The sequence below is a fragment of the Bos taurus genome, chromosome 2 (genome assembly GCF_002263795.3).
Source record: "Bos taurus isolate L1 Dominette 01449 registration number 42190680 breed Hereford chromosome 2, ARS-UCD2.0, whole genome shotgun sequence".
Taxonomy (NCBI): domain Eukaryota; kingdom Metazoa; phylum Chordata; class Mammalia; order Artiodactyla; family Bovidae; genus Bos; species Bos taurus.
Window position 1 is genome coordinate 5,928,608 of NC_037329.1, and position 14,295 is coordinate 5,942,902.

The window sequence follows — 14,295 nt, forward strand, 5'->3', positions numbered from 1 at the left end:
TCAATTCTTGATATGTACACATCCTGCTAACTCTTTCTACCTTCAGTTTTCTGGCAAGGAAAAACAAGAAGAAAAGGAATTATGGGTGGCCCTATCTTTTAAAAAATATTTACTTATTTATTTGGCTGCACTGGGTCTCAGTTGAGGCATGCAGGATCCAGTTCCCCGATCAGGGAACAAACCTGGGCCCCTGCATTGGGAATGCACAGGCTTAGCCACTCGACCGCCAGGAAGTCCCTAGGTGGCCCTAACTTTCCCTTTCTTTCCATGCCATCATTTTCATCCTACGTGATTTGGTGTAATTATACAGGGAAAAAAAATACTAAAGGGCATAATAGATTTCCTTGGTCTTTTTATGTTTCTGAGAATGCCAGTACCATCCTTTGGCATTCCAAGCAAATTCTAGTTCTAGGGGGCTGTTCAATTCAGTCGCTCAGTCGTGTCCAACTCTTTGTGACCCCATGAGTCGCAGCACGCCAGGCCTCCCTGTCCATCACCAACTCCCGGAGTCCACTCAAACTCACGTCCATCGAGACAATGATGCCATCCAGCCATCTCATCCTCTGTCATCCCCTTCTCCTCCTGCCCCCAATCCCTCCCAGCATCAGAGTCTTTTCCAATGAGTCAACTCTTCACATGAGGTAGCCAAAGTACTGGAGTTTCAGCTTTAGCATCATTCCTTCCAAAGAAATCCCAGGACTGATATCCTTTAGAATGGACTGGTTGGATTTCCTTGCAGTTCAAGGGACTCTCAAGAGTCTTCTCCAGCACCACAGTTCAAAAGCATCAATTCTTCGGCGCTCAGCCTTCTTCACAGTCCAACTCTCACATCCATACATGACCACAGGAAAAACCATAGCCTTGACTAGAAGGACCTTTGTTGCCGAAGTATTGTCTCTGCTTTTCAATATGCTATCTAGGTTGGTCATAACTTTCCTTCCAAGGAGTAAGCGTCTTTTAATTTCACGGCTGCAGTCACCATCTGCAGTGATTTGGGAAAAAATAAAGTCTGACACTGTTTCCATTGTTTCCCCATCTATTTCCCATGAAGTGATGGGACCAGATGCCATGATCTTCGTTTTCTGAATGTTGAGCTTTAAGCCAACTTTTTCACTCTCCTCTTTCACTTTCATCAAGAGGCTCTTTAGTTCCTCTTCACTTTCTGCCATAAGGGTGGTGTCATCTGCATATCTGAGGTTATTGATATTTCTCCTGGCAATCTTGATTCCAGCTTGTGCTTCTTCCAGCCCAGTGTTTCTCATGATGTACTCTGCACAGAAGTTAAATAAACAGGGTGACAATATACAGCCTTGACATACTCCTTTTCCTATTTGGAACCAGGCTGTTGTTCCATGTCCAGTTCTAACTGTTGCTTCCTGACCTGCGTATAGGTTTCTCAAGAGGCAGGTCAGTTGGTCTGATATTCCCATCTCTTTCAGAATTTTCCAGTTTCTTGTGATCCACATAGTCAAAGGCTTTGGCGTAGTCAATAAAGCAGAAATAGATGTTTTTCTGGAACTCTCTTGCTTTTTCGATGATCCAGCGGATATTGGCAATTTGATCTCTGGTTCCTCTGCCTTTTCTAAAACCAGCTTGAACATCTGGAAGTTCACGGTTCACATATTGCTGAAGCCTAGCTTGGAGAATTTTGAGCATTACTTTACTAGCGTGTGAGATGAGTGCAATTGTGCAGTAGTTTGAGCATTCTTTGGCATTGCCCTTCTTTGGGATTGGAATGAAAGCTGACCTTTTCTAGTCCTGTGGCCACTGCTGAGTTTTCCAAATTTGCCATCCCCACCTAATTAGTCATAATAAATGTAATTCACTTACCTTGTACTTGCTTTAAGTCTCACTGAACCTCTATACATCAGGGGTCTGTAGGAATTCTGTGCTCACACGGCACTGTGAACACTACATGAATGGAGTGGGGTTAGGGGGAAGAGGCAAACACATTTGTACATCACATCTCTGTTCACACGCATGCTCCACTCTCCTAGAAACTTAATTTACAAGTTCAAAGACAAAACGTTTGAGAATTTCAAGACGGCACTTGCAGAACCAAGCATGGTCCCGTGAGAAGCCTTCTGCACCCGCACAAGTCACAAGCCCATGAAGCCAGCCTAAGGATGGTCTTTTTTTCTTTTAATGGAAAAAGCTCTTAATCCTATATGACAATGGCTCCCTGAGGATCAGGAGCATTGAAAATACAGCCTAGAAAAGGAAAATCATATTAAAAATTACAGACATTTTGTTACAAAGTAGTCACAATGTTGGCTAGGCTGATTATCAAATAGAAATTATAAGCATATAAACCTTTTAAGAAATATGTCTTAAAAAGTGCTTAGCACAGCTACTTCCCCTGGACCAGTTTCAAAGATCCATTTGTATACACACCAGCTTTTAATTGAGTTCCCTGCCACTCTGAGGGGACAGTCACAGTCCCTTAGGCGTGCTTTATGGATATGTGTTACAATATCAGTACCAAGCCTGGCACAATGAAAGGTCTTAACTATGGATGTGAAAGGTTATGACTTACCGTTTCTACTCTTCCTTTGCATTTAGCACTTACAGAAAAAATAAAATAAAAACAAAACTGAAGCACAAGAAGGAAACTCTCAGACACTTTTGTCTGCTTTTTCCTCCTTTTCAGAATGTATGTTTGACCTTTTCTGCCATGGAGTGGGCAGGGCTGTTTCTGTGCCGAGTGTGCGGTGCGCGGTCAGTCGCTCAGTCATGTCCAACCCTTTTACAACCCCATGGATTGTAGCCTGCCAGGCTCCTTTGTCCATGGGACTTCCCAGGCAAGAATACTGGAGTGAGTTGCTATTTCCTTCTCCAGGGGATCTTCCCGACCCAGGGATAGAACCCATATCTCTTACGTCTCCTGCATTGGCAGGCGGGTTCTTTGCCACTGAACCCCTGGGGGCGCCTGCATAATTACTGCGTGTGCGTGTTAGTCACTCGGTCGTGTTTGACTCTGTGACCCCATGCACAGAGGGTAGGGGGTAGGGTCCTCAGTCCATGCAATTCTCCAGGCAAGAATACTGGAGTGGGGTGCCATTTCCTTCTCCAGGGGATCTTCCCAACCTGGGGATCGAACCCACGTCTTCTGCATTGGCCGGCACATTCTTTAACGCTGAGCCACCAGGGAAGCCTTACCATCTTGACAAATGTATTTATGCACTCTTCATTCTTTGGGGGATGAAGTGGATAAGTACGTCAAAAGTAGATGAGTGTAGCTAAGCGTTGAAAACATCTGCTCTTAAATGTCATGAGACCTTAGTGAATAGAACAAAAGGTGTGTGATCAGAGGTCAGATGAAGACAGAAGCCTGGACGACTCATTTGGCCCAGGTGATGGAGATTGCTAGATGTCCTCTAATGCCCGGCTCCTAACTCCCGGGGTGATAAAAAGCCTGGTTTTCAGTTGAGCCCATGGTTGCTCCAAATGGAGACTTCCTACGTGCAGTCATGTGGCTAGGTTCTGGTCAGTGACGTGAAAAACTGCCCTTCCCTTCTTTGTCTTCTCCTCTGTCTTGCTGCCTAAAATGCAGATTCTGTTGTCTTAGACCTGAGAAGGAGGGTCATGGTCTGGGGTTGGGAGAGCAGTGAGATGGAAGGAGTGTGACTCCCTGAGGACTTTGGGGTGGAGCCTCCTTTCAGCTCTGGACTGCTCACCAAATACTTTTGATCTTATTTAAGCCATTATTATTTTGGCATTTTGCCACTCACAGTTAAACCTAATGCTACTGCAAACTTATCCTGGCTGCACTTCTTCTAGACAGAAGGGCTATCTTATAGGACTTTACACTCAGACTCAAAGATCTGCTTTTTCATACTCCCATCATTATAACACAGCAGAAAGCCCTTTATACAATATGTACCCCTTGGCATGTCAAAATCTCATTCAGAGAGCCTATAACTAGGGGCTTAAGAGGCCACAGCAAAAAATTAGCAATACATAAAGTGCATTAAAAGGAAATAACCATTAGAACCCTACTCAACATGGCTGCCAGTCCTCAGGAGCAGTTGAATTGAGACTGGTGTGATGGTTAAGTGGAAGCATGTGGCTAGTGTAGAGAGTAACAGGTATATTTGGAAGGTTGAGCCAAGAGGATCAATCTCCTGAGTGATTGGATGTGGGCTGTAGGAGCAAGAGAGGAACCAACACTGACCTGGCTTCCCAGGGACTGCTCTTACTGATGTGCAGGGGGCTCTCTTTTTATCATCCTCTATTTAAGCAACCTGGCAGATTCATCTGTCTGCCAGCCTCCTGCAAAAAAACCCTGGCTGATGCACAAGACGCTCGATCTTGGCGACCAACAGGCTACTCTTTGGAGCACCCAACCCCTAATTCCCACTCCATCAACTGAGTTGTGTGTTTGCTTAGACTGATTGACTTCATTCAAAAATCATATTTCAATGGCATCTTTAATAATAGATCAAGTATAATGTAAAATGAATTTGAAAACAAAGAATTTAAGGCTTTTAAAGTATTGATAGAAATGAGTCTTAAAAACTTACTGAGTATGAGACAATTGTAAAGATAGAGGGGAAAAAATTAAAATCCAGAATGATTATGTTGTCAGACTATATGGCAAATATTTTTTAACTTCTTCCTCTAAAGAAATCAGAGCCTGAGAATTCCCTGGTGGAACCAGTGATTAGGAATAGGTACTTCCACTGCCAGGTCAGGTTCAGTTCCTGGTGGGGGAACTAAGATCCAGTAAGTCACACTGTGCAGCCAAAAAGAAAGAAATCAGAGCTACAGATCACACTCCCATACGTGTGGTTAATGCAAGACCGGCACACACATGCTTAAGGAAGGGCCTTAGCTTTCTGGCAAAGATTGACAATGGACGGATGTGTGCAATAGATGTTTACAGAATGTATTGGATTCTCCGTTCTATCCAGTTTCCCCCCCAATAAAATGGCACATTGATAGATCACATAAATAAATAGATCACATTGAAGATGACTGTTTTCACTGCGTTGTTATTGATAATTTACATATTCTAAAAATGTTTATGTGCACAACATGCTTTTTCTTGAACTATATTCTATTTTTCCATTCTGATGACTATCAGGCAGCACAACCAGTTTCTGGGGTTTGGTTTCTAATGTGTTTTGTGAAGAATGAACTCACTTTGACTTAAAAATCAACCTTTAAAATTAGAATATACAGCTCGAGGACCCACCATCAATCACAAAGCATGTACAGACTTTTAAAAGCTATGTAACTTTTTCACTAAATAAGTCGTTGAATCTTCTGTGTGCAATGAGATACCTTTAAATAGCCTCCAATTAAAATAAATAAATTTAAAAAAATAAACTAAAAGTTTGACATACTGTGATTCCTTTGTAATTGCAGATAAACAGAGGATGCTGCAGAAAATCTTTTGGCCTCAAGAGGGCGTAGGGCAGAAAGGAGATAGCTGAGAGTTTGGTATCTCCAGATGGTGGAAATCTCTCCTCACCAGGGCTGCTAAAGAGATAGGAAAAAGAGGTCTCACCCACCTCAGAGGACATTCAACATGGGATTCTAGCAGACCAACGACTGTATGTATTTAACTCTACCTCTGGTTTTTGAAGTGTAATAAATACTATGCAAAAACTACAGAAATGTCTTTATCCTCTCCTGTCTTACTGACAGAAGAGTATGTTAAGTGAGAGTATTAGAGAGAACTAGAGACATAATTAGTGGCAGAATCAGAGAATTAGAATGAGAGAATAAGAATATAGATTTGAGAGAGAGTTTCAGAATGTGTGTCTGAGTGTGGATGTGTGTGAGTGTGAGAGTTCATGAGTAGGATGGTGCCATCAGGGTTCCGGGCTTTAATTCTTGTAAGAAACAGTGTCACTGAAAGCGCATGAACACGGCCAAATTATGCTTTAGATTCACAGTTCTAAATGTTCTGCCAAAGGCTAAAGCTGAAGATTTTTGTTCCAGACAGGAAACACACAACCCCCTTTGCTCTCCCTAATATTTCAGTGACCTTAACTTATCATCTCTAAACTCATGTTCTAAAGAGCTTTATTAATTGAGCAGGAATTTTTCCTGTCTTCAATATTTTATTGAAGCATTTCAAGCAGCAATAATTGCACAAAATCCTCTATAAAGAATCTCACACATTTAACTGCTGCATGAATATCATTCATTTATTAGCATTATGAACACATAATGGAAAAATGCTCCCCCAAAGAGGAAGGCGAATGTTGACTGTCAATAGGACAAAGCTGTCTTCAAAAGACAAGAGATGTGGAAATTAGGTCCACAGTTGGGCTGTGGAGCCCATGAGGATGGAGCTCATCTACGTGTGTGTAGCCACAGGGGCAAGGTGCTGGAGGAGGCGGCTCAAGAACGTCTCCAGCTGCTTCTCTGATCTGTATGCGATGAGTCCTCCCTTGTTGGCCCACTGATCTACTCCAGCAGCGCCTTCGTTTCCCACGTGATACACCAGCTGTGGCAAGTCAAGGCCCGTGTCAGGATTTCTTTCCAGGCATTCTTTTAAGTCCACCATGCCCCCACCCATGGCCCTGAGGATGGCGTGGGCAGCACAGGAGTCCCACTTGAACGTGGTATCTTCTGAGAAGATGTAAATGTCAGCGAGGCCGAGGATCACACAGAGGCTCTTGTAACCAGCCCCAGCTGCCCGGAAGATGCGCTCTCCACACACATGCGACAACGCGCCCTTGATGGTCTCCTTTTCACTGGTACTAATGACCACTGAGAACCGGCAGGAGCCTTCGGAGCTGGGGTTTTGGGTCCCTTGGCTCTGCGCTTCGCTGTTGCTTCTTGTAGAGACAGGAGGCAGAAGGGAATGGATATTGGTCCCCAGGTAAGAAAGGCCCCAGTAGCACTGTCCTTTCCACCTACGGAAGAGAACGTTCAGTTTGTGGCGGCAAGTTATCACATTGGTTTTTCATTGCTCCTGTGGCTTCCCAACTTGATGTGGAAAATATATAACATAGTGAGTCTCAAGGCCCTTAAGCCTAGAGATAGTAATCAAATGGCTAATTCATTTCTAAAAGTTACTCCCTGTGCATGTTGCTGCCTGTGTTGTTGCCAGTTAGGAATGCGTTCAGTTTTTTTTTTTTTTTTTTTTTGCATTATCACATTCATCTAGGACAGTGCTAAAATATTTGTGGGATTTCTAGCCTCTGGGAACACAGCGAAGTTTCACTGCCTCTTTTTGCATTTAAAGTCTAATGGGGATAAAGATGAACAGATAAATAAGATTTTCAATCCGCAAATCTTTCACAATGCTGAATTTTTTTCAACCGGTAACGCCTTTTCATCTTCCAATTCACTAGCTCCACTTTGGCTTTAACATCAAGAAAGATGGACTCTTTTTTTTGGTGGGGGGGGGGTGGGCAACAACAAAAATACCATCTAACATTTCTCAGTGTTTAACTTACTCTATACGCTGGATAGTTTCTTTCCAGAGAAGGAGACTGAGGCTTAGAGAATGTAAGTGTTTAAGAATGTAAATCAGTGGTAGAATCTGCTATCAAACCCAGGATTTGTGCCAACTACTTTGTCAACCATTTCTAGGTCATGATTATGTCAACATCCAGTCCCACTTATTTTTAACTTCTTGACGACCCTTTAAAGATAACAAACACTTTCAGTTTGGAAGAAGGCAGGGAAGAGGAAAAATATCAACACTGCAGAGGTATAGTTTAAGACTATTAAAGAACAAACAATTCTTAGTTACTTGAAGCAAGTCAAAATTTAATTAAAAAATATATAGTTCTACATGAGTGGAAAAAAATGTCATTTATTTCAGTAAAAAGCTGAAACCACAGGAGAAAAGCTGCTTCTACTTGAACCCTGCCATGCTCTGGAGTCAACCCTGTCATACTCGGATCCGTCGGCCGCGGATCAGGGTAACCAAAGGCTTGGCCACCCTCTATGCTCTTCGAACAGTCCACGGGAGTGTGAGGAAGGTGGAAGCAGATAAGAAAGTGATACTGACAGTTTTTTTGTTTGTTTTTATAGGGAGAGGTTCTAATCCTGGCCATACCTACTTATCTTTTCGTTAGATCATTTTCACATTTTGTTGTGAAACCTAGGATTGAAAATTAAAGGACCATTCATTCAAACATGGAGATTTTTAGTAGGAATGCCCAATGTATCGAGTCATGGGAATGTCACATGGAGAGATAATCCTGACAATAAACAAAGCTGAGGTTGTAAATTCTGAAAACCATAATATGCCGAAAATATTCAATTTTTACCTGCGGGTGTGTAGGTCTTGTGATACAAAAGGTTGGTTGATGACTCCCATGAGAGGCACCCCTGTCTGTATGTCATAGACACCAATCAAAACAGTGACGCACTGAAGTCCACTGGGGAAGATTCCTTGGTTGGGTGTAATGTCAGCAGAACCTTTTATATACTGGTAAGTTGAATCTGAAAAATGAAGCAAATCTGTTAGGATTCAGGTAATGATTATTTAGAAGATAATGATGAAGACACCTGTAAAACCTGTCCTAGATCATTTCTAATTTGGTAACAGCTATGGTCTAAATGTTTGTGTCCCCCAAAATTCTAACCCTCAGAAGTTGATGGTATTAGTAAGTAGGGCCTTTGGGAGGTACTTCAGTCCTCGGGGTGGAATCTCATGAATGGGATTAATGATATTCTTAGTCTCTTCCACTTTATGAGTACACTGTGAGTGTTAGTCGCTCAGTCGTGTCTGACTCTTTTGCAACCCCATGGAATGTAGCCGGCCAGGCTCCTCTGTCCATGGGATTCTGCAGCCAAGATTACTGGAGAGGGTTGCCATCCCCTTCTCGGGGGATTTTCCTGATCCAGGGATCAAACCCGGGTCTCCTGTATTGCAGGCAGATTCTTTACTGTCCGAGTACACAGTGAAAAGACGCCAATTATGAATCAGGAAGAAGACTCTCACCTAATCATGCTGGCACTTTGATACTGGACTTCTCAGCCTCTGAAACTGTGAGATATAAATTTATCTTGTTTAAAAGCTACCTAGTCCATGGTATCTTGTTATAGCAGCCCAAATGGACTAAGATAATAACCAATCACGTTTTACCTCTGGGTGCCACTTATATGGAATTATTATTTGACCTTTTGTACTTCACTTTTAAGCTGCTTGTGTTTCATTTTCCCAACCATACATAAATTCTTGGACAAAGGGGACATGTCTACAATTCCTATGGCAGCTAGCATGTCTTCCTTCCTTTTTGTGTTGTTAATTGCTCAGTCATGAACAACTCTTTGTGACCCCATAGGACTGGAGCCACCAGGCTCCTCTGTCCATGGAGTTCTCCAGGTGGGAATACTAGAGTGGGGAGCCATTCGCTTCTCCAGGGCATAACACCTTGCAAATGGTAAGAAGCACTCAAATATTCATCACCATGTCAAAATCATTTAAAAGGTATGGGGGTTCCTTTGAGCTCTTACTAATCAGAGGACAGGTCCAACCAAGGTGGGCGGGAAAGTCTCCTTCCAGGAATCTGAATTCCATTTCATTTGAATTCCATCAGGGATGGAATTGCCTTTTTACTTGTTTGTTTTGTCCCTCAAATTAGGAGGAAAGAGACAATGGTGTCACAAGAGGAAGAAGCTCAGACAGTAAAGCGTCTGCCTACAATGCGGGAGACCCGGGTTCAATCCCTGGGTCGGGAAGATCCCCTGGAGAAGGAAATGGCAACCCATTCCAGTACTCTTGCCTGGAAAATCCCATGGACTAAGGAGCCTGGTAGGCTACCGTCCATGGGGTCGCAAAGAACCTGGGAAAAAGAAGCTAAGGAGTGAGGTTTCTGCTTAAAAGATGTACCTGCCAGCAGCTGACTGCCAGCATCTAGTGAATTAATACCCAGTTAAGGATGTGCCAGGCACAAGATCCAGAGAGCTAGCTAACAGAATCAATTCAGGACAAAAACAAAACAAGGTTTCAGTTCCTCAAAAACCATAACTGAGGCCGATTTACCTTTAGGCGATAAAAGATCCTGGAAAACATTCATAGTCTACATAACAATCCACTGACTGAATGCTCTACTGCTGTGATTAAAGGCATGTCTATCACGTAGGGGAGAAGGTGTAGGGGAGAAGGTGAGGGGAGTCTGCCTACTCAGCTTAATGATTGGTCCCAGTTGTGTTGGGTACACTATGCCAGGAAGCTGGGGGAAAAGTGGGACTTAGACCGAGGGCATTATATTAACGGCATCATTGAGATAGGCCTATAGTTTTAAAACAATGAACTATAGATTATGGTTCTACCATAATCATGACCAAAAAAATAATGGCGAGGTATACACAGGACTCACCAACCGACTGCTAGGAGTCACATTCAGTTGTGTTTTGCCTGACCTGTACAGCGGTTCTGCTTGTTTACTTACTTAAGTGAGTTAGGAGCCAGGAGTTAAATTGTGAGAGCTCATTTAAAAACCTGGATTTGCGTTTTTATTATTTTTAAATCTGAAGATCTGCACTGTACTTCCAGATGGTAATAATCTGCCGGAGCTGAATGTTCTCAAGATGCATGTGTGTTCAATTAGTTATAGCTGCCATCATTTCATTCTTCTCTCATATTTAGCAGTCTGGCCCCTGAGGTCTTTCAAAAATGAGTTAATTCAGTTTTGTATATGTGCCTTTATATGTGTGTGTGTGTGTATACACACATGTGTGTTATAAATATGTGTATATGTATATAATACACACCTCAACTCTTCATTTATTTATTTAGGCCCCAGTGTGTAGCTTGTGGGGTCTCAGTTCCCCAACCAGGGATTGAACCCAGGTTACAGCAGTGAGAGTCATTTATCATTTTAAAACTTCAAAAATTTAAAAACTTCTAGGAGAGTTAAACCATATCCTCAATTTTCATTTTTCCAACACTACCCCCTCACAAAAAAAGGATTACTAAGGAGAGCAAAGAGACAAAAGCAAACACTCTCCCCTGCTTACCTATAGGATCCACCCAGATTCCCAAGATGTCCTGTGGAATGTTGATCTCTACTGAATCCAGAGCTGGGTCACTGAAGAAAACGTCCTGGTGCACAACCTTGGCTAAGGCCTCAGATGCCAGTTTGTTACCATTAAGGACTTTGCTGAGAAGAGCTACTGTTTCTTCCTCTGTTGGACCCAGTCTCATGATAATCTTTTCCCCTAGAGTCAAGACAAACTGAAGACCATCACATCTCAAGTTTCAGAGGAGAAAGAACAGGGGATTGGGAGAAGCACCTCAGATTAGGTGAGGATAACACATCCAGCCCATTCCACTGTTCATTTTTCCTTTTTCCTTAACACCAAAACATTTTGTATTGGGGTCCAGCCAATTAACAATGCTGTGATAGTTCCAGGTGAACAGTGAGGGGACTCAGCCATACATACACATGTATCCATCCTCCCTGAAACTCTCTTCCCATCCAGGCTGGCACAGAATATTGAGCAGAGTTCCCTGTGCTATACAATAGGTTTCTGTTGGTTATCCATTTTAAATATAGCCCAACTCCACTATTCTAAACTGGAGAATCCCATGGACAGAGGACCCTGGTGGGCTACAGTCCATGGGGTCACAAAGAATTAGACACAACTGAGCGACCAACACACACATACACACACACACACAAAGATATCCAGTCTAGTGTCTCCTAATCTGGCTAACCGCCAGAATCTCCCCAGTGGGCTTCATAAAGTCAAAGCTGATTCAGTAGTCACTCAACCACCTCACAGTGAGAAATGAAATCCAGGCACCAAAGGGCCTTCTCTCCAAAAAAAGTTCCCACATGGGCACATGCACAGTTTTTGTATCCAGTTTAAGGCAGCTCATGTTAAGAATCCTGAACCCTGAGTCTTTGATAAACAATATTCTGTGTCTTTTACCTTGTGGCTTTTAATATCCTGGAGGTCACCCTGTTCACGTTTGAATATGTTGATTGAAAAGAAAAGAGTTTTTAATAAGTACACAGAAAGGCTTCTACCTCCCTCTATGATGCTGCTTTTAACTAAAAACTGTCTATGCTCCGTAAATATAAGATGACATACATTCGTCTTTAAATGTGGTAAAGCTGTAGGACTCTAAATCACATATGTAGAATAGCTCTCCTCTGTGAAACCACTGGGAATCAGGATGTAAGCAAAGCTGCTTCTGCAATTGGAACCCCACGTTACCAAGTCCATGTGTTCGCCATCACTTTAAAGATACTTCTTAGACCCCTGCTTCATCTGGTTTCCAACCCCCCAAGCACAAATGAGAAGAGAGGCTCTCCTAGGACTTTTACCAACAAAAAGCGACAGCAATGCAGAATATAAATTTCTAAAAATTAAGAAAACATGGCACTTTGGGGCTCCTGAGGTATCTCGACAAACACTCCTAGCTATCCTAGCCATCCCAAGAACCAGCAGCGGCGCCATCACTGGAGCGCCTGTTAGACATTCAGAACTTTAGTCCCCATCCCAGACCTGCTGAGGTCTGACAGGATCCCCCGGTGACTCCTGTGACTGTTCGAGTTTGGGAAGCACACTGTGAATCTATGACAGTGACGATTCTGAAACAGCAAGAATCAGTCAATTAAGTTTAATTCAAATTACATGAGATTGTTAAAGTTGGGGAATAATGTTAATCACCACCACTTGTTGAGCAGCTACTCTAGGCTCGGGAAAAGTCATGGGTTCACTCAAAGGAGCAAATCGTATCACCTTACTCCACGGCTTAAAGTTTGCCGCTGAATTCTCATCATACTTAAGGAAACTCCTTCCTTTGAACTTCCATGATCTTATCTCACCTCATCCACCAGCTCCTCCTCTACCATAGGTCTCTGCCCTCTAATAAACTAAAACCATCCTTTCCTTCAGTTCTCAGGAAAATGTATGTGGAATGCATTTTTGCCTCTATCATTCTAGATAAATATTACAATAACTGTTTATGCTGTAGCCAAATATAGGTTTTTCAGTGTAGGATTTCTTATGGGGGTAAGTCACAGGTGATTTTTTTTAACCTTAAGTTTAACTGACATTTCTCTTTCTTCTTACTGAGTGTCACAGAACTATCTTAATACGCATCCCATGAAATGACAAATTTTTTCCAGAGTTAATCCAGAAATTAGTTTCCTTTGTAAATATGCCTCTAGATGTTTAACTATTTGTCACATGATCTGTTTAAAGTTCACTATTTTAATGTTCTACCATAAAACAAACAAAACCCAGGCAAACTAAAAACCGCTTGCTTCTCTAAAAAAGGGTCAGAGATGTTGTATTTTTCTCTCTACCACAAGGGAACACGGGGGTCCATCAAAGGAGAATTTGGCTCACAGGAAACCAATTAGAGTTAAAACTTGGTGCTAAAAGGAACCTTTTAGGTTGTCCCGCTCCCTTTACAGAGGTTCTGAGACCAGAGAAGCAGAGATCATTCAGGGACAGGGGCTTCTGCACATGCTCAGCCTAGGTCTGTGGACTACCCAAAGTGTCAGTCACTCAGTCCTACCCGACTCTGTGTGACCCCATGGACTGTGGCCCACCAGGCTTCTCTGTTCATGGGATTCTCCAGACAAGAATACTGGAGTGGGTTGCCGTTCCCTTCTGCAGGGGATCTTCCTGATCCAGGGATGGAACCTGGGTCTCCTGAATTGCAGGTGCATTCTTTACTGCTGACCCACCGGGGAAGCCCATGGGCTCTCCAGGAGGTCCACAAATGGGTCTACTTGGACGTGAGATCGTCTGCACATCTGTGTAGATCTGCATCCTTTGCGGGGCATCTATAACTTCCATCAGATTCTCAAAGGGCCGTGCAACTTTCCCAAAGGTTAAATCATTGTTCAATGCTACAGAGTTACAGCTAGAATACATGTGAACTTGCTAAATAATTCTAAGATGCCACATCTCTGTCTTACGTGGCAGGTTATCCTGAAGTGCTGAATGAAGTTTAACATTCAAATGTGTTATCTACATGAAAGGCCTCCAAACATTCATTTCATGATGTAAGTTGAAAATAAAAATACCATATGATAATTAAGTTATAAAATTATATTAAGATTCTTGTACTTACCCAAATCATTAGTAAATTCATTGGATTCTTCTCCAAAAATTTTTTTCCCCAAGCCTGGAAACTGAATGATTCAGAATATGACAAGAATGCAAAACAGCAACAAAAAAAACCCCACATTCATGCTCAATTCTGAACAGATTTCCACTTTATATTTCAAACTAAATAGCACAATAGGTCAGAAATTTGAGAGTTTACAATTCCAGAAATCAATCCAAGTATAATAAGTGAAGTCAGATTGGTTCCGCACTTTTCTAATATCAGTAGTTTTCTATACTTCC

General features: G+C 42.4%; 1 protein-coding gene across 8 annotated transcripts in view; it reads right to left on the reverse strand.

Annotated features, from left to right (window-relative positions):
* Positions 1–6,137: 6,137 nt before the first annotated feature.
* The window catches only part of INPP1 (inositol polyphosphate-1-phosphatase), a 36,065-nt gene continuing 27,907 nt past the window's right edge, over positions 6,138–14,295 (reverse strand). For 5 of the 8 annotated variants that reach the window (XM_005202192.4, XM_059891660.1, XM_005202191.5 and 2 more), the window contains exons 3-6: positions 14,018–14,078; positions 10,939–11,139; positions 8,241–8,415; positions 6,138–6,872 (exon numbers count right to left, since the gene is read on the reverse strand). In XM_005202192.4, coding sequence (XP_005202249.1) covers positions 6,311–6,872; positions 8,241–8,415; positions 10,939–11,139; positions 14,018–14,078 — 999 coding nt within the window. In that variant the 3' untranslated portion in view covers positions 6,138–6,310. 8 annotated transcript variants of the gene reach the window in all.